The sequence below is a fragment of the Passer domesticus genome, chromosome 1 (assembly GCF_036417665.1).
Source record: "Passer domesticus isolate bPasDom1 chromosome 1, bPasDom1.hap1, whole genome shotgun sequence".
Classification (NCBI taxonomy): Eukaryota; Metazoa; Chordata; class Aves; order Passeriformes; family Passeridae; genus Passer; species Passer domesticus.
In genome coordinates this window covers 65,609,551-65,631,044 of record NC_087474.1, presented here as the reverse complement: position 1 = coordinate 65,631,044, position 21,494 = coordinate 65,609,551, and the positions used below count along the sequence as shown (strand labels likewise).

General features: G+C 38.9%; 1 protein-coding gene across 22 annotated transcripts in view; it reads right to left on the bottom strand.

Moving 5' to 3' along the window:
• Window positions 1–21,494, bottom strand: part of TNS3 (tensin 3) — a 206,930-nt gene that overhangs the window by 6,218 nt on the left and 179,218 nt on the right. For 21 of the 22 annotated variants that reach the window (XM_064421580.1, XM_064421582.1, XM_064421583.1 and 18 more), the window contains 7 exons: window positions 19,001–19,172; window positions 15,916–16,553; window positions 15,214–15,300; window positions 11,130–11,258; window positions 8,739–8,834; window positions 5,184–5,261; window positions 3,411–3,488 (listed from right to left, as the gene is read on the bottom strand). In XM_064421580.1, coding sequence (XP_064277650.1) covers window positions 3,411–3,488; window positions 5,184–5,261; window positions 8,739–8,834; window positions 11,130–11,258; window positions 15,214–15,300; window positions 15,916–16,553; window positions 19,001–19,172 — 1,278 coding nt within the window. The remainder of the gene's footprint in view (window positions 1–3,410; window positions 3,489–5,183; window positions 5,262–8,738; window positions 8,835–11,129; window positions 11,259–15,213; window positions 15,301–15,915; window positions 16,554–19,000; window positions 19,173–21,494) is intronic. The other variant, XM_064421549.1, reaches the window with a different exon arrangement.

Sequence of the window (21,494 nt, the reverse complement as noted above, 5' to 3'; positions counted from 1 at the left end):
ATTATATAGCATTATACAGTAGTACTATACTACTCTATAATACCACATAGTACAGTGGCATCTGAAGTATGGACTATTATATGGTATTAACAGAATTATTCACATGCTTACTATGGAACTGTGGTAAAAAGTCAAACTTAAAAACAAATTAAGAACAAGCAAGAATGATTATGCACATCCATAGCTAAACACTAGCACCAAGAGATTCTGTATTTGGTAAAAACACTTGTGTAAGTATCCAGGAAAAAATGTACAACTCTATCAGTTGACACACACAAATTACCACGGTAACATTTAATTTGTTTAGCAGTTTCATTTGGCTTGCCAACATTACTATGAAAGCAAAGATTAAATTAAATCTAATAGTTTATGTTCTTATTTAGCTCTTCTGTAATCTGTCTTAAGATTTCTCCTATGACTATCTACATAAAATTATAGAGCTTGACACTGGCACTTTCAAAACAACGAAGTAATCTTACAGTTAAAAAGTGCATAAGCCTAAGTTTGACTCCAGCATAATGATCAGCCCAGTAACTTCAAGCTCTGGAGTCCATCAGTGAAAGAAGGGATCCTGAAATTTCATGTATTTGATTTGCAAGTGCAAAATTTCAAAAATATATTTTTGCACTGCTGCGAAAATTTCAGTAACTTTTGTTTGAATCAGTTAAATTCATGCAGAGAGGACATGAGATGATGAGCAGCAACCCAAAACTGCAATGAACATTCCAAACCATAAGCTCTCTTCTTCTCCCCTCATTACTGTATATGGTTGCTACAGATCTAAAGCTCTTCGCTATCTTGTGGGTCTTTCCCAAGAACAGGAAGTTTTCCTTTTTTCACAGCCACACACATCAGAGTCCTGTCCTCTTCCGCCACACAGTGCATTGTTGTCAACAGACTGTTTTCAGGTTATGTTTCCAAATGAAATTTCCAAGCATTTTATCTAGATTGCCCTCAAAGTGATAGTTCAAACAGAAGTTACCCAATACAGGGTAGCCTTTGCTTCTGTGGAAAATAATAAATGGATTACAAAAGTGTTGCAAAGTTAAAACATGTCAGCTTAAAAAGGAGAGTAAAGGAAATGAGAAACCCAGAAAGATTTCTCGTTAAAGAACATCATGCATGGCCTGACAAGGTATCTAGAACACTAATCCTAGAGAAACTATGTTCCAAGCCACAACAAAAGGAAGACCTTTTGTTCAGTGCAGCTGCCCTGCAATGTTGCTGCTTTTGTCTTTCACAGGTGACATTTTGGAGCACATCTGTGCCATCAGCAACAGCTTAACAATGCTGCTTTTAGACAGGGAATGTCCTTTGCCCAGAATGCTTAGTTTCTCGACTGTATCAGTGTAAAGAGAATTAAGAACTGCAATTTATTTGAGCAGAAAATTTGTTTGCTGAACAGGAAGATTAATAAAGCAAGGTATATTCTAGGGAAAAGCCTCTTATCTGTATGATTTCTAGTCTTCAGTTGTGAGCGTCTAAGAAGCAAAGGATTTCTAGTCAGCTTCAGCACTTAGAACCTGGAAATGCTCATTAGGTTTTTCAGGGAGCTATAAAAAATAATCATTCTAGGAAAACACATTATTTTTTTTGCTTGTGGAGTGAGAGAAGTGTGGGTATAGAAAGACAGGGAGAAAGTGTATCTGCTTTAAAGTTTCTTTGAAAGGATTCAATTTACATGTTTTGAATTTGCACTTCAGTGTTGAACTCCACAACTTGAATGCTTCTGTGACTGGAAAGGGACCCCTGATGTAGCAAGGCAAAAAAAACCCAACAACCCTCTGAGAACCTCTCATAGCTAATTTATCTATTTGGGTTCCAAATCCTTGTTTAAAAACATCAAAACAGGTTAAAACCAAATGTACTAAGTACCCTAAATGATCCATGATACAAAAGCTCCCATAAAGACTTATCTAACTACTGCCCCAGCTGAAGAAATCATTCTTTCTTTTTCTTTGAAAAGCATTGTCTGAGCAAGGAGAAACCAATATTTTTTGGAAGACAATATATGCCCCTTTTGATAGCTTTTCTAAGAAGTAGCACTCTACAAAAATTGTTTCTCTGTTTTTTTGTTTTTTTCCTGTTGGCCACAACAAACACCAACCAGCAAGTTAATACATGCTCACTCACAGCACAGCCTCACAAAGGTTTGCCATTTCCTCAGCTACACATGCCTGCCCATTTCCTCAGCTACACATGCCTGCTCAATTACAGCACTCGAAGTGGTGCTCCAAATTTTGAAGTCAAAGCAGATTGCTGCCTCTCTCCAGAGCTGGCCAGTTTGACAACTGCCCCTTCAGGAGTGCTCTAAAAATGCGTGAGGGCAATGAGACAGCATCCTTAGAAACGCATGCTTTGCCACAACACTCACTTGTGGATCCAGTGGTTGGCTAAACTCAAAAGAAAGGGGCAAATGTAGTGTATTCCTGTGCTATAATCGCACTAATTGGGTGGCTTGTGGCAAGAATGCACAGCAACCTGAAAACCAAGGACCACTGCAGGACATGGGCAGAATCCCCCAGACATGCCCACTGTACAGCAGAGTAACACAGTTGGTCACATTTCTAAGGACAACTTTAAGATTATGCAGGAGTACTTAGAGCACTGTCCAATACGTGAGTTAGAATGTCACCACACTTTTTCAGACAGGCTGTTTAACTAGTTCTCTGGATCAGCTGCACATTAACAAAGCAGATAAGAAGCAGACCACACCTCTACGCATCTCTTGCAAACACCCCAGTTTGAGAGCCATACAGATGGTAACAGTGCATAGCATCACATAATTTGAACATACTCTGGTCATGGTTCTTCTGACACATCAAATAATCTTGCGGTAACACAACTCAGCTTGCCAGAATGGGTGCTGCACTATGCATAAGAATCCATAAAAGCATCCAGTGGAAAAGACACATGAGATTTCCTAAAAACATACAGCACCACGTGAAGTAAAGAGAACTGATCTTTAATATTTTTTTCACATTGATGAAAAACAGTAAGCATTTTGCAGTGGAATTGTTAACCCCATGATAAGAACTTAACCCTAACTGAACATCTTCCTTAGTTAGCTTTTGCAGACCTCACACATAGTTCTTGAACCTCTGCAACCACAGGTTGAAAATATCCTCTCAAAGTTTATCAGTTATGAAAGCACTGTCCTGCTTAAAAATTGCCGTGCTTGAAGTAACCTCACAAGACAAATGATGGGAAACTAAACACAGAACATAAGAGCTGGTTGCAGAAAACAGAAAAAACTTGCTACATATCCTCACTATACACTTCTACCCAGCCCAATAAATTTAATTGCTACCTTTACATATCCTTTAATCCAGTCTAAGCTTCAGCTTCTCCCAACCTGTAAAATACAAACTTTGGTAACTGTCAAATACAAGGATAAAAGTTTAACAGACCTGCACCCTGTTTGAGAAGCTCTGCAGCTGAGTTTGCAGCAGTTTGTGGAGAAGTTTCTGCTATCTCCTCCAAGGGATCTGCAAACAGAAAACACTGTCCATGTCTTGTATGGACTTAAATCAACAAATCGAAGTCCACAGTCATGTATGAGCTGTTACACTTATAACTGTGATCTCATCTACTGGACAACTCTTGGCCAGAAACATGAAACCATGTTTTATCTGCATAATCATCTATGTAGGTTTTGTGCTGCATCAAGTTTTTTTTGCCTTGAGCACTGCAAGCAGGATGCTTAACTTTTATTTCCTGAAAATAAAAGACATAACAGAGGCATATGCTGTAGGGACTCATATGATTACACAGTAAGACAATACAGATAGCTGTATTCCCTCAATACACCCAAAAATATCTTGACTAGTGTGATTTTAATTATATCATTTGATTTGTATAATTTACAGTCATTTACACAAAAAGACTTTGTGTTACCATGATGAAATCAATTACATTTTGATTCAGAGGATGACAACAAAACATTCTTCTTAAGTTGAAAAAAATATCTGAACCTTAAGACAGCAGTGAAACGTTTCTTCCCAGTTGATTGTTAAAAGTAGTAAGAAACTGTCCACCAACATGTTATTTCAGGTATATAAATGCATGTAAAAAGATCTCACTTACTGCTGCATTTAGCATGAGGCATGCCATCTTTGAATATAATCAAATGAGGAAGAGAGCCATAATACAGTTTGTGACACAATTCATATGGTTAGTTACAGTTATCCAAACATTTTAAATACTCCAGGCACTGTATCCTGTCATTAACTACAGAAGATCATCTTAAAATGCATAATCAAATTGGATTAAAAAATAAAACCAAAATAAAATTTCACTCTGGTATGCTTATTAAAGACAAGGCAAATGTTCCAGACCTGTACCTCTGGAAGAACAGAGTAATTTTTCCACGTTAGGTGAGGGGGATAAAGAGAACAAGCCAACCTCCACACTGTTTCGCTACATAAATGCATGAGATCTCTTGTAACATCTTCCACAGCATATTTTTGTGCTAAAATGGTTTCATTGATGTATTTGAATAAATCAAATGCTATTTTTGTATATTAACATATGGTCTACAACAAAAGTTTAAAGGATTCAAAAAACTCTTTAAAGTCACAAACCACAAGAACATTTAATATTTCAATAATGTGTCTGGGGTTAACTTCATGGGGAAGAATATAAAACGAATTAATTACTTGACAAGCATGAGCATTTTATTTTTGTCTTAATAGTGGTTTATGAATTCAGTATAAGCAAAATTAGAATCATAATCCCATGAAGCAACATAGTCTTTTTGATCATTTACTTGAACAATATTTGAACCTGTGCAAATTGCTACACTCTTCCTGCCAGTGTTGCACTCAGGACACCATCTACGCTTTATCTACTTGTCCTTTTGCTATCCAGACCTGAATGAGTGGTTAAATCTAACCATACACTGGCATAGTGTCATGTCTAAGAAGTACATTTGTCTTTCCACATGGTAAATTACTGCATGGATTTCCATGATGAATATATGCTTATGACTGGAATACCACACTACCAGTATGCTCACAACCACATTTCGGATAAGGGTTATCACTGAAGACAACACCTCAGCTTCCTCCTTGGTGAGTTTTTGCTTAGATCTTAACTTGTGACACATTCACCTGCCTTCAGACATTGACAGTTTGAAGCAAAACTTGGCTGGGAATATCTCTTCTGTACTTCAACAAGCATACCTCTGTCTGGGATGAGCAGCTTGCAGGGCAATGCCAGCGGAGTGATGGAATGCTGATACACTAGAGCTGTCAAACTCCCTGTGGTCAGAAAAGTAACAAGACATGCACAATTAAATTGGTAGACAACAAGAATGCTTAAGTTATGTTTACTCTCAAGTATTTTATAGACTAAGGGCCCTGACTGCTTCACTTTAAAAATATCTTGGGACCTAAGCCAAGATCTTCTTGAACTCAGTAATCACAATTGTATGTTCTTCTTCCCTCTTATATACACTGCTTATACTTATACTCTTATATACACTGCTTAGATCCTAACCTAAATGTCTGTGCTTCAAATGAAGAAAGCACAAAAATGACAAAGTCAGTAACATATACAAGTCAGTAAATTCTTTTCAATGCTCTTAGCTTCTGCTACATTAAATGTAGTAAATTCTTATGAAGGTGGCAAGAGCACAAGAGGTTGCTTGTGCTACACGATGAGGTAAAAAAAAAGCAAGTTCTCCTTCTCAGCCACCTAGTCTTCCTCATCTAGTATTCTGTCTACACACACCTCTATTCTGTAATTCTGAAAGTATAAAAGACAGTCCAGGTAAAACCTCTTCCATTTAAGGCAGCAGTGATGTACATAGAATTCTCTATTAAATGATTCTTCTTTTCTATTCAAAGTCACTCTTGCAATTTAGTCTTGGCTTAACTGAAGTAATTTAATATTAGTTATCTTTGATATTAGCATGTCAGACTACAAGGTGTGAGAGGAAGGCATAGTATTCATCAGCCTGTTTGTACAAAAAGCCATCCTTCAATCCCATTTACTAACAAGCAGCAAACATTATAACCATATGCTGGAGAAAAATCCCAGTTCAACCAAAACCAACCGCATCTTTACAGTCCATCAAAAATTTCTTTGAAACACAAAGATGACCCAATTCCACAAAAGTCTTACAGAAATGCAAAGACTGATCTATACTATTAGTCCTTCATGACCTCACCCATAAACATGTTGTAACAGTGCCTGTTGACCTACTTGTGAACCAGTTTTGAGCCTGTGTCCTGGGTTACAACATGGGGTGTAACCAAGCTAGGCATTCTACTCCCATCTACATAACTGTTGATGAAGTGTTAATAAAGTGGGTCGTTTTTAACAGCTGCCCAGCGTGTGCCCAACCCTTCAGACTGGTGTTAGATAAGGAAGAAGAGGCAAAGCCTGCAAGGCACAATGGCCTTCACAATTAACTCAGACATGGTAACTACAACCTGTCCTGAGGGGGTCATCTCTACTCAGGGGCCATTGTGGACTCAATGGTCCTAGCAAGAATGGACGACTGCAATGACTCAAGAGTATTACACCATTCCATTGTGAAACTCCCCACTCAGAGGGAGGTACCACCTGAACTTGACTGTTCATCATCTGTGGTTTTGGGGACTTGGGCCACCACCACCATTGCTAAACAGACCCAGAGGAGGACCAGACCTTTCACAGGACAATGGCTTTCAACAAGACTGCAATCATCACTTCAACAGGACTGCAACCACTGCTTCATCAGACTGAGACCATCACCCTGACCAACAGGGTACGAGATTGTACTCCGACTTAGTGAGTTTTAGCCAGTTTTTCTGTATCACTGCATTTACAGTAATATTTTTTATTAAATTGTAACTCTGACCTGCTATCAAGGTATTTGTGTGGCGTTCATCTTTCACTGTGGTTTATTTTTCAACCAGCACAGGCTGCACAAACTATAAGACTAGGAGAGGTTCAAACTAAATGACTAGTAAGCCTACATAGGTGCCTAAACAGGTACTTCAAGATTGAGGTAGGAATGGACTAAAAGTTTTCATTTAAGGTAAGTCTCATGCCAAATACTGATAAACTTCAATCCACCTTTATTTTAAGTACGACTTTAATTTTACATCTGTTAATTTTATGGTAGATGACCCTTTCACAGGTGTATCTGATGTATGTGACAAGGCGGGTAACGGGGTGAGAGGGTTGCAGGATGACTTCTGGGTTAAGTTCAGGGGAGCTTTTCATGCCAAACACAACCCATTCCAGCAGACCCACTGCAGGACACCTATGGAAAAAAAGGCTGGGTGAGACACCAGCAGAGAGAATGCTATGGACAGAGGAGGAGGAGAAGGAGATTCTCTGGGTATCCAAGTTGCCATCCCCCACCCTGTAGCCTCTGGAGGACCTCACATTGGAACAGATGGGACATTTTCTGTGGTCAACAGAGAGCACATGCTCAAACAGATTTTTTTTTTTTCCTGCAGGATGGAAGCCTATAAGGAAAGCCCACATCCCAGGAAGGGAAAAACTGGGACAGAGATGAAACAGTAGAGGAACTGCTCTGTGATGATCATAGGCCCTCACACCCACTGCAGCGGGCATGAGTCTGGGAGGAAGCAGTGAAATTGAGCTTGGAAAAGGGGAAGGAAAAGTGTTATTTAATACTTGTCTTTGTTTCTCATGTTAAGGAAACTTCTCTGTCTGACCATCCAGGAGCCATTCTGGCAGCCACTCCTGCACCACCTGAGCTGGTACTCAAAGCCCCTTCACAGATACACACCCCACACTTACAGTCAAATGTTTCCTCAGAAACTCCACGCCAGGTTTTCCTTAGCAGAGTCTCAGACTTCCAGGTCATTAAAACAATTTAATTTTGGTGCAACAACTTAATAACAAAGAAACAGCTCAAACTGGGTGCCTCCGAGGAGAGATACCCTTACAATCAAAAGGCATGAAAGTCTGGGGTTGGCTGCTGCTGCTGCACATCTTGAGTGCCTGGTCACCTGGCCATACAGGTCCCTGGGCCCTTTGTTATGCAAAGAATCAGCCTCTTGCCTGGGACACTCATAGATCAATCTGCAGTTTGCACTTCCAGCTTGCAAAGACAGTTACCTTCACTAAACACATCCCCCAACATCTGACTGCCTGAATATTGATTTTAATTGGAAAAACATTAAAATAATTTTCCCCAAGTTGAGCTTCCTTTGCCCTGTAACTGGTTAGCATCTCCCTGTTTTCATCTCATCCTATTTTCCCCTTCTACCCCAAATGAGTGGAAAGCAAATGAGGTAGGTAGGTCTTTGGCTGTTTGTCATTACGGGTATTGTACTTCCATCATATTATATTAAATAATGTACTGACATAACAGAATATATTTTGTGAGTATCTCACTCTGGTGTCATTTTTAGCCACCTAATAGGCAGCATAAATATAACACAGGACAAAAGGTCTTGAATCAATTAGGATTATAAGAGTGATTTATCTTAGGATGATAAGAATGATTTAAGTGTAGCTGCTCAGCTTTCTGCAGCTACATTGGTAGTGGTAGACAAGCTTGACTGTTTGAAGCTTGGTCACTTGTATCTATGCTAGAGTGCCCTGCACATCTTAAGGTAAATGTGTAAAAGGCTCCTGGAATCTTGGAATGGGTTCCTACAGAAGTAATGAAGACTTAGACAAAGTAGTCTCTCATTGTATTCCATCCAAGTCAGCACAGGCAAATGCCTACTGTTTCCATCTTCTGAGTCCCTGTGATGCAAAGTACTTACCAAAATATGGTTCATTTGGGCATCCTTTCAAGCGTACCCCCTTCTGAGTACATTCAATCAGAAAATGCCTTACAAGTTCATTTGATGGATCTCCAACTGTGTTAAAAAAAAAAGCTCATAAAAAGAAGCAATTAACAGACAACTCTCACAAACTAGGTCTTTATGAAGCAGTTTTTCCACATTACTTCCAAATGTCTTATATACAAAATGCAAATAATACAATTAGACCTACTCTGCAAGTTACAAGACATATTTAAAAGGTCATTTTTCAAAAAACAAACAAGCAAACAGCTCACTTTAGACAGCCAGAGGAAATGGTTTTATATTCTTAAGTGACTGGCATCCAAATATACACTGGTGTTCAAAAATGTCCAAATATGGTCCCAGCTACAGACAGGAACAGAAATTTGGTAATGGTTAATAAATAATGGTTAGAAATTTTGATGCACTTGCCCATTAAAAGAAGTTGTAGCCAAAGTGACAAGAAAGAAAAGTACAAAAAAATATGCCCATTTCCAGTGACATTTCTGTTCACAGAAGTTCCCCAAATTAAAAGAAGAGTAGATTAAGCTACACAAAGGTAATGATGGCAATTCCCTCCGTGCATTTTTATGTTTCCAAATGTCTGCAGTTTTATGCTATGTCTCTGCTCCTGAAAACAAACACTTACATAAATCACTAAGGTTTCACTAGATTTCTAAGACAGTTTTAATCTCAGGAATCTAAGACAAACCGAAACTGTAGAGTTGGATGAAATGAGGAGATTCAAAGTCCGAGAGACACGTAAAGATTCTCTCGAGATTTAACATTTTTTTAAACATGTGTATATATATGTAGACATATAATTAAAGCAAATATTTATTGGAAGATGGATTCACAGTATTTCATACCTGACTACAAAACTAATCCTTCTCCAAATAGTCAAAAGGTTATTTCATACCAACAGGACAAAGTTATCAAACCATTCAAACCTTAACGAAAGAGCTGCAAACAGGTGTTCCCTCTGATTTATCAGGAAACCTCAAGGATTGACTTTCAGGCCAATACAGATGAACCATTAATATGCACAGCAGAAACTTCTACGCAAGCAAATATTGCACTGATCGCTTTTTCAAACAGCTTACTCTTTGCTGTTATACTCTCATCAAATTAAAAATAAATTACTACAAGGTATGTCGGGAGGGGAAGCCTGGAACAAGAAACACTACAGGAAACAGAACCAATCTGTGCCTTCTGGGATTAAACACGGGAAACCAAAAAAGCTAAGTATCATGAAGCGAGAAGTGGAAGAATGCTAGTCTTACTACTACTAACATAAACTCTCTTAAAGCCTGGGAAAGTGTGTGCTTTCACGTCTTCCTGGACTTCACCAATAAGAAAGACTACTAGAAACACGTTACAAGCCACTTTCAATTTGCCTCCTAGTTGGTTGCTATCAACACCCCAGTGCACCTATGCTGAGTTCATTACATAAGTCATTGGAGTGGCTCTGCTGATATTTATTGGCAACAAAAAGGACTACATGGCAAGTTGTTATTAAACATTGTTTCAAGACACCAGATTAAAACAGATTCAAAGCGTTACTGTAATAGAGGTGAACAACTAACATTGAAGCAGAGTAAACAAATCCAAACCAACAGCCAAACAAAAAAACAAACCAAAACAGCCAAAATCATACTTCCATAAAAACAGCACTAAGAATAAATGCTTTCCTGTAATCTTAATTGCCTACCTCACCAGTCATTATGTATTAATGAAACACAATAAGCTTTGTAAAAGAAAAACAGCAGCAACAAAAACCACTCCACTAACATTGCAGTAGTACAAATGGAACCAAGAACACTACAGATATTGGCTGCTGAGTTTCTATATACCAATTAATGATTTCTGCATGTTCTTCTCACTTCACGTTTCACAACCATTAGGCACAAGTCATATATGGAGGTACTAGAGCTGACAGAGTAGATATATAAATCACCACTTCTTTTAAACAATTATCCTTAGGAATCTCTTCAGATTTATATCTAAAATAGAACTGTCTCAAGCCAAAACTTTGGGATCAAAAATATTCAGCCCTCCAGCTGAGTGAAAACTTTACACTGTAGGCTGTGAATCAAATGCAAACTTCTGATTGCTAGGGAAGACCAATTGCTGAGATGACACTAATTTTCATTAGGTTGATGACGTACAACACATGCACAGCCACAACAGAAGTCGTGGTGAAACCATATAGTAGAACAGGCATCGTATCCAGTCTCATTTAAAAACATATCAAAAGTAACCTGTAATTCAAATTGCACTTATGAGAAGAGGGGAAGATTCCAGCAGATTGCCACCCACCAATAAGGACTACCTACTCAGTATAGCTTTTTTAATAACATAGAGAAGTACCTTTCTTTAACTGTAGCACAGAAGGAGGTGGTGTGGCAACTTTCATTGCTAGCCCATAGGCTCCCCGGAAAGAATGACTGTCTCGAACAATGAAAGACCCAGGTTCCTTTTCCTTTAGAATAGCAATGGCTGCAAGGGATTCCAGAAAAGAGACAGAAAAACAGTTTAAGCACAATGCACATGCTCAAAAAGTACAGAAGTACAAATTTAATGAATAGGACGCCAGAAGAAGTAAGATCTCTCTCTCTCTCATTGCCGTACAACAAAGCACAATCAAGCATATTTGGGGGACCTGAACAGAAACACCTTGTCCAAATTGTTTCCAATTGTCCAAATCTCACAGATACTTATTTTAAAAGAAGCCTGAAGTACAGAACACTGATTTTTACTGGTTTTTAAACTAAGAGGAGTGCTCAGGTCCCACCATAATTCCTACAACCAGTGCAAGAGCAAGCCTACTTCTGCTTAGATTTTGTCAATTTGTTAAAATACTGCATAGCTCTCTGTAATTCCCACACTGACTAGACAGCACTGTTTTTCACTTCCTATTCAGCCTCAACATGCAGGACAGATTCATTTTTATCCACCACCAAGTTTTTGTCCCTGCAAAGCTACCTCACTGCCTTAGGAGTTTTAAAGCAAATGAAAATGTAACTGTATATTTTGCTTTTTGAATTATTTTTCATCTGTATTTTGGGGTCTCTTCTATAAGTGCAATATGAAGTTTTCTCCAAGAGGGAACACTTGCAGGGTAATTGCTGCTACTTTGCACAAGTCAGTAGCAGACTTTGAAATCTAGTAGCCCAAAATTTTAAACTTACTTTGAAAACAGACAAAAAGTTAATCTAATGATTGATCTTAATAAAACCTTTGTACTTTGCTTTCTTTCCTCCCCCATACAAGCTTTAGAAATAGTTGTGTATACCAGTATACTTTGTTTCTAGAATTTCCAACCATCAGCATGCCTTCAGAGAAACCCTAGAAAGAGCCCAATTTGACAAATTTGACACTGGACTGCTTAATTGACTGTCCATACAGAACATGGATATTATGCGTATGGGGCACAAAGGCATATTTTGCAAGGCCTGAGCAATGTTTACAAAGCAAAGGTTCTTTTCATGAAAAAAGGGGAAGTAAAAAAAATATAGAAAAATGCAGACAATTATCTCTTCTGTTCTGTCAAAGCAAGTAAAGCATACATATATGCATTCTATTCTCTTCATCTGTCAGAAGGCAAAGAAAATAACCTTTTTTCACAACAATATGTCTTGTTTTGAGAGGATAAGGATGAATACACAAACACCTGCAATTAAGCAGTACATAACACTTCTAAATACAAAGGGACACAGTAATAATTTGTCACAGGAGCAGTCTATTAAACACAGGGGAAAAAAGATCAAAGAAGATCAGCCAGAGGTCCTTAAAACATTTTTTAAAAGAAGCTTTATCTCAAGGATGAAAAGAGGCATACTAAAAGGTTGGGAAGACTGTTGTTTCATTTGTTCAAGCAGTTAGGCTTTAAATTGCTTTGTATCTACTTCCCTCACTGGACACACATCAAGTAGGGTATTTTTCTGCATATTTAAAGACTCAGTTTTCATTATGGGTGGTGAGTAGATAATGTGAAGGGGGCTGGAGTGAAAGGACCAGCAAAGTATCATCCAAAAATGAATTAATGACCTTTATTCCCCTGGCATCATATTTACCACTACAAAAGAACATCCTCTCCATCTGAGAATCTAATAACTAGACAACAGCAATTCATCATTTGCCAATAGCTGAAGTTCACACTATTTTGGTTTAGTGTGAATATCCTTCCTTCTCAACGTGGAACTAGTTAGTAATTTTTCCTTTTTGACAACCACATTTTAAAAAATCCCAGCTTAAATTCCTGCCTTATCTCATTAATCACAATTCACTATAGCTGACTATTACAGTATAAACACAAGCACAGTCAGACCAATTGCATTTGGAAAGCACTGTCAGAGACTGAAATGTTATAGTTTTACAAAGGACTTTTTCCCCTTATGGCAAAAGTGTGTAACGAAGCTGCAGCAATGAAGCTGCACCACCAAAGCCCTCCCCACCCTGAACGGACCTCCTGACTGAAATCCTGAACTGTGAATTAAGCCACCTAAAAGAGCTTGACATAAGACAGAAGGGACACTGTTTTTCAATGATCTCAGGTTTGAGAAGAAATAGATAAGGCTGGGGGAGAAGGATGCATTCACAGGAGGGCCAAGCTCAGCAGCTGTCCTGAAAATCATCCCCAATTGGCTTCAGGGTGGAGGCCATAGCCCACAGGCTCATCTGCAGCCAGGTTTACACAGACTCCTCCCCAACCAAGGGAGGAGGAAGACAGTTTTGGGTATATGTCATGACCTCTGGTCAGAGGCAGTGAACATTCACCTCCATTACACAAACTGGCTCAGCTGTAAAACCCCTCACTCTGGGAAAGCCACATCCACAGGACGCTCAGGTGAGGGGCAGCTGAGGAAGTGTCATAATCCAACAAAGACCCCTAAAGCACTCCCCAGACTCATTCCTGAGGCCCTGCACCACAGCAGTATACATGATGCAAAGTGATGCAATCAATTCAGAATATTGCAAGAGAGAGTATCAAACTTGTGCCCCTTCAGGGGAGGTACCTGGGCCCAACTTGTATTAATCTTGGGACCCACAGAGGGGTGATATTCTACATAATTTGTTCCTGTCACTTTTCTTGTCCCCCCACAACCTCTTTTTCTATTTCTTTCTCTTTCTCTCTCATTTACTGTTAAATAAAATATATCAATTTTTGGTATCAACATTTAACCTTGTTTGGTTTTAGTCTTGTTTCACAGAATATTCAAACCTGAAGTTTCTATCCGGAATCCACAGAGAGCTCACTTTGCTCCTCTATGATTAGTGGATTGTAACAAGCACCCAGCATGCTTATATACGTACTGTTGTAGGGATAGTGTGTGAGTTCATAGAATCATGGAAGAATGGCCTGGATTGGAATGAACCTTTAAGATCATCTACTTCCAATGTTCCTGCCATGAACAGAGACAAGTTTCATTACACCAGAGCCATATCCAGCCTGGTCTTGAACATTTCCATGGATGGAGGGCATCTCACAGCTGTTCTGGGCAGTGTCTTCCAGTGCCTCACCACTCTCACAGTAAAGATTTTTTTACTAATATTTAACCTAAACCTACTTTCAGTTTGAAACCATTTCACCTTGCCCTATCACCACTACATGTTCTTCTAAAAAGTCCCTCTTCATCTTTCTAGTAGGCTCCCCTCAGGTACTGCTAGGCTGCAATTAGGTCACTCCGAAGCTTTTCCTTCTCCTTTCAGACTGAAAAATCTCAATTGTCTCAGCCTCTCCTCAGAGGAAACGTGCTCCATCCCTCTAACCAACTTTGTGGCCCTCCTCTGTACTCACTCTAACAGGTCTGTCTATGTCTTTCCTGTATGCCAGATGCAGTACCCTAGGTGCTCATAAATATTCATTTTCACATAGATAATAAAAGTTTTCTATAGTTCACTGAATAATACATCTACATATAAAAGTATTGTATCTGCATCATACATCATAAAGATGTTATTCCATGGTAGTGACCTTTAAGAAACAATGTATGTCACTTGACATTGAAATTCAGGCTACAATATGACTGGTGGGTGAGGATGCCTCTGTTGTGACCTAGCTAATGAATTATTCTGAGATCATGTCAGAACAGCACACTTATACTCAAAAAGTTTCAGAGAACAGACAGCCATTTGGTGTTGTTTCATGCATATCTGCCATTTGAAAATCTGCAGCTTCACACCAAAGAGCATTTGCAGCAGCTACCACAGGTAGATCTATATTACTTCATATAGGTTAATAATTTGTTTGATTAACTGAATATTTTTCAGGACTATTTGCCTGCCCTCCACACTCAAATTCAGCCTTTCAATAAAAGAAACAAGAGGAGTTGTCTGTGGCCCTTCTAGGTTTTATATTTCTTTTAGAGATCAGGGATGTATCTAAAATCGAGACTTCACCAACTAGCTTTTCTATGAACAGATATGTCAGAATATTTATCAATTGATATACCTTGTTCTCTTGAAATATCTGGCTTATACCAGAACTTGGATGTGTCCTGAACAAATTTTACCGTCACATGTTTATCAGCTGTGTTTTCTGTGAAATAAAAGGGAAAAATAAGTCAAGAATTTTTTTTAAAACAAGTGTTTTTACTTTTCTTTCCAATTTCCAATCACCATGATTACTCAAAAAACTCATCAGTTTAGAGAAACTGAGCTGTTTTAGAACCAGCAAATATAATGACATACACTAAGATTGTGAAAGCATCTTCGATGTTTCATTTTGCAAAATCCATAAAATATTAAAACCTTTTAGTTATAAAGCTGCATTAAATACAAACTTCTCAACAGGGCCCCAGTGAACACACATGTACATCTTTTACTTTTCTTGGCACAACTCTAAAAGGACAGAAAGAAGCCAGCCCTTTTTAAAAGACTCAATACTGGTTCGTTGTAATCTGACAGCTGAAAACATAGGCTGCCCAATGGCTGACTTCTAGGAAGTAAAGGAAGAAATCTGAAGCCTCGTTTCCTGAATAATGCATCCAAAGACAGTGAACTGGCACCATTTACTGCAAACATTCAAGTGCTCTGTGCGATTTTCATTCCATTACGTTTTTTTCCCCCTCTCCACTTTTAAAACCCCCAAAATTCTTTTTATAAACTTATACAAAATCTAATGTATTTTGCATTTCTCTGATACAGAACCTACCTGGCACTGGGGAAGAGCTTAACATTTTTGAGAAATCTGGGAGGACATTTGGGAAGGGAATGCTGATTGTGCTTCCACTGTGAGGGCTAGAGAAGTCACTTGAAGAAGGTGACATAGAGGAAAAGGAACGTTCTCCTTCAGAGGACCTCTTCTTCTCTGGAAGAGGCGGTTGAGCATGTACATTCCCTCCATAGTGATGCAGAACTGCACTGTTCTGGCTGTTGTGTCCAGAGACCACTGTAAAGTTTTGTGTCAAAAAGTCACTGTCATCAGCACTTGCCACTGATGAGCTCAGCGTTTTAAACATGCTAGCACTGGCCATGCAAGTAACTTGTGTCTCCTCTTGCGGGGAGCTACTGTCCCTGGTACCAGCACTGTAGCTCAGGTAGGCATGGGCACTGCTGCTGCTATCATGTTCTTGGTGTGGCTTTGCTGGTGAACTCTCCAGGTTGCTCAGGGTGACAACTTGCATTCCTGGTGTTTGGAAATGAGACAGGAGAGAGACATCCTGTGCAGCACTTGATAATTCAGAGGGCACAAGGTAACCTCCTGGCTGCCTGGTGTTTCCCATTGAAAACTGGGTTGACAGGGAAGCTTTAGAGCTGTTTTCAAGCCAAGGATATTCTGCTGCAGAAGAGCTGTCAAAAAAAAAAAAAAAGAGCCAAAAACTGAACATGAAAACAAAACACCAGCCACATCATTCCCTTAAAATGTTAACTGTACAACCTGTACTTCAGTGGTCATTGAAAGAAATGAAACATCACACTCAGGACAAAAAAAATCTCATGGTGCTCTTTGAAAACATGCTGGAACAGGTAATACAGCTAGATCAAGGGATTCCAACCTTACCCTCACCAGTAATTTTTCCAATGTACATCATTATGCTCTGTCTTATCTCACCCTCCACCTAGCAATGTTGATGGGATAGTTTCTGAGTTTGCACTGTAAACCAGTCCATGAAATTAATGACAGCTAAAAACACTTCTCCTTGTTTGAGGGGGTTAATTTTAATATGAATCAGTTTAGTGAAGCTGTTTGCAGCATTGCTTCACATACAGCTGTCCTGATGAGCTAAAGTGCTGCCTGAAAAATAACAATAGGAGGCAACAATTTCTCATGCCAAAGCTGCACAGAGGTAGAGATTTATGGAAGAAACATGACACGGCCATACCAGCTCTTACATGCAGAGTAAGAATAAATGCTCACCAGAATAAAAAAGAAAATAAATGGGCCGAGGAGGTGGTTGTGCACCACCACACAACATATCAGTAACTGTGATAATGGTAAGAACACAGTTCACAAGGAATAACTGGTAGACCAGATCTATTTCAATACAATTTATATTAAAAAAAAAAAAAAAAGGAGGCAGGTCCAGTGGTTAATTTATTTCACAGTGGAAAAATTTTGATTTATAGAATTAAATATTTCAACAGTAAACATTTTGTTTTGCTACTGGGTAGCAATTCTACCTGCTCAAGTAAAAAATGAAAAAAAAAATTCCTTCCAAACAAAACTAACTAAGTATCTGATAAAATCATTTGATAAGTTTAAGCTGTCTCCTTGCTTCTGAAAATGAAATGCCCTTAGGCTGTAGCTGGAAAATATTACTAATATCACCAAATCCAGAGAGAACAAACTCATTGCGAAATGTAAAGAGAAAAAGCTGACGTAAGATATATATCAAAAAAGAAAGGATTTTTAATTAAAAGGGAGTTATGGAAATGAATGCCAGTAGATTTAAACAGCTCAAATTACAAAGGCCATTAAAGAAATGGAAGGTAAGCAAATTGAAGAAAACATTGCTGCAAGAAAAAAACTTCTCCTCTAGAGCTGTAGCTATCTTCTAGGTGAAATAAAAAAATTATAGAAAAATATTTAGAAAGAAGTGAACAAAATTTCCTAGATAAAGTCTGAAGTATGAATGTAAACTTGATAATGGCTGAATTGCCTGGTAAGCTTTTAATACATATCCACTTGTAATTGTTACACTGCCTCCTCTGCAGCAAATACCAACATATTTTGTTCCATCTTAAGGTTCACACTTGTAATCACAAAGCTAAAACATTCTTTCACAGTCCCAGTACTGACTGAAAATGAAACCAATTAGATTGGAAGATAAATAAAAGATAAATAGGTAATGACATACTTGAAGTACTGACACACTGACACTCCAACCAGAAGTACCACCAAATACTTACTGTGAAAAAGGAGCCAAATAGCCAAAAATAAGGATAATTAGCCAGAAAGGAATGGTTTTGCAGAGTGATAGAGAAGCTAATATTTTCAGGTCTAATGTGCCACTTTGTCCATTGAGTAAATATAGCGCACATCTAATGACTGATCATGCATTGTTATGGTCTTCTGAACATTCTAACAGTAACTAAGGACTCCTTGTTTGGTTGCTGTTTCTTGCCATTTCTTAGCTTATGCTGTAAGCCCTTTGGACAAGAACTGCTTTGTAAATTTACACTGTTGACACTATTGTCCAGAGCCCTACATATTTACCACAATCTAATTGTAAAATAATTAAATGTCTAAGCCTCCTGATCAGTTGAAAGGTAATCAGCTATACACTACCAAAGCAAATCTACTGACATTTTACTGACTAAAAACATATGTCAGCAGTGAGAAGAGGGCTTCCTTTCTCTCATATACAGCTTATTCCAGTGTGAATTTTCATTACATGGCTTTAAGTTAAACATCAGAGACACCAGTTAAGAACACAGAAAAATATATATGAGCTTATATATGAGCTAGCACAAATATATATATAATTATATATATATATATAAAATATATATATTATATATGAGCTATATATATGTCCTAGCACAAAATCATAACTGAGCTATAAAATTCTATTTATTTTTGTCTTCTCACTTATCTTCAAATTTAATTGTGTCTTTCACATAAAAGTAGCACCTCTGTATGTGTTAAAATCCATTCAATGGACACCAACATTAAATGTCACAACCCACCTCAAAGTTCTTAGAAAATGGTCTGCAGTGAAGATGCAAGCATAATGTCTTGTCTGGGAAATACCATTATGAGAACTAAACAATAATGTAGGAGAATCTTTTCCTACCTTTCTGCCCCTGGGATAGGACTGCTATTTGCAACAGTACATGAAGATGCAAAACAGCGCTGAAAAGAGGGATCAGTCTGCATGTTGACCCTCAGCAAAGAAGAGTTAGTGCCCACGGTTCCATCAGACATCACCACAGAGAGGTTAATAGTTTCCATGTAACTTTGAGATTCTGCAGCAAAGAAAACAAAGTAAATGCAAATTTAAAAACAACATGCATTTTTATGGACCTTGTAGTAAAAAAAGTGTTCCTAAAATAGTTTGGTTTTCTCTTAATAAGATTATAAAAAATATTTTTTGTTTGTTTATGCAGTAATATTATTTCACAAAATTATGTTGATTGCTGAAAACATCCAGCAGGTCAAATAGCAGAGGGAATAGAGATTACAGAATTGCTACACTCAAACTGTTTGATCACTTCTCCAGAATACATTCTCTAGCCCTAAAGATGAGAATGGACTGTTTGTTCCAAGATGCTTTGCATTTCACAGTCCACAGTGCTAATCAGGTAAGTCTAGACAAGTGCACCATTTGCACTTAAAATACCAGTAGAAAACTGGGTGTCCTGGTCCCAGCCACTACAGAGTAAATTTTGGCAGTAGGCTAGGACCTGGAGTTACTGTATACCACCACACATCATTGCTGAGGGTGGGGGGAAGGGAGTCTCTTCCAGGGAGAAAGGGTTCCTTCTGATTATGAACGCATGGCGGAGGGAACAGGTGGTGGTGGTTGCAAGCTGGAGGGTCTCAGGGTGGAGCCCTCTTCTGAATGGGGCAGGGGACCTGGTGCATAAGGTCACAGATGTCATTGAGGTACAGCCTTCCTCATATCAGTGAGACAGGCCTTTGGGAACCTCAAGCCCGTGAGACCACAGGAAAAATCTGGATCAAAACAAACCCTCAGTGGAAGAGGACTAAGCAAAGGAGAACTAAAACAAACTGGACATAGTTGAGTCCATTGGGGACTGAGAGGATGAACACACGAGAGCTGAGGGAGCTGGTTGATATCCTGCAAGACCATTCTCAATAATCCTTAAAAGGTCTCAATGACTCAGAGAGATTCTTAAGAACAAGAAGGGAGCAATTATCACTCATTCCTCCAACAAAGGTATGGAGGATGATCCAGGGAATTGCAGGCTTGGTTAGTCTAATCCCTGGTCTCCGGAAAGGTGATGAAGCAACTAACCCTGGAAACCACTTCAAAACACGTGGCAGAAAAAGGATTGAGAGTTGTCAGCATGGATTTACAAAGGGGGAATCATGCATATCCACTGAGAAAACTTTCTTCAGTAAACTGACTAACTTAGTGGCCAAGGGAAAAGCAGTGGACGTTCCTTATCTTTACTTCAGTAAGGTTTTTATGTTGGTCTTCCATAATATCCTCATAAACACACTGATAAAACAAGGGTTAGATAAGTGGAAGTGAGATCTAATAAAAACTGCCTGAATATCTGGGCCCAGAGGCTTGTGATCTGCTGCAGCAAGTCCACTAGAAGGCAAGTCATAGCATTATACCCCGGGGCTGATACTAGGACCAATAGTCCTCAACATCCTTCATTAACAACACTGATAGTAAGATAAAGTTTCATCAGCAAGTTTTACAAACAGAAAACTGTGAGGAGTCATTGACAAACCAGATGGTTGTGCTACTATTTAGACATGGGAGAAATGGGAAAAAAAGGAATCTTAAATTCAACAAGAAGAAATACAAACTCCTGCAACTGAGAAGGAATAATCCATGGCAATAGCACATGTTGAAGGCTGACTGGCTGGAGATGGTTCTGTGGAGAAGGACTTGGTGGTTCTCATGGACAATGAGCTGACCATGAACCAGCAATACAACTCCATGGCAAAGGTTGGCAATAACATCGTGGCTTGCATCTCAAAGTCCTGCCAGCAGGTCAAGGGAGGTGATCCTTCCTCCCTGCTCACCATCAGAGGCCACACATGAAGCTCTGTGCCTATATATGGGCTCCTCAGTACACCAGAGACAGGAACTTGCTTGAAAAGGTTCAGCACAAGGTCACAAAGACACCATCACTGGGACTGAAGCATCTTTTATAGGAACAGAGACTGAGTCCCAGACAGCTGGGACTGTACGGCCTGGAGAAAAGAAAGCTCATGCATATATTATCACTGTCTGTATAAGGCATGAAGGTGCATCTTTGCATTACTGTCTGATGTGAAGGCATGAAGGTGCCTTCTGCTCACAGGATGAGAAAAGGACACAATTGGGGTTTAAAGTTTAACAGCACAGAGCAGCACATGGTTTGTCCAGGGTAGAGTTAACTTTCTTCACAGAGGCTGGTATGTGACTGTTTTGGATATGTGTTTTACACAGCAATGATAATACAGAGATATTTGTGTTATTGCTGAGTAGAGCTTACACAGAGCCAAGGCCTTTTCTGCTTTTCGTACTGCCACACTGGCAAGGCAGTTGGAGGTGCATGGGAGGTTGGGAGGAGACAGTGAGAACAGGTGACCCCTACTGACCA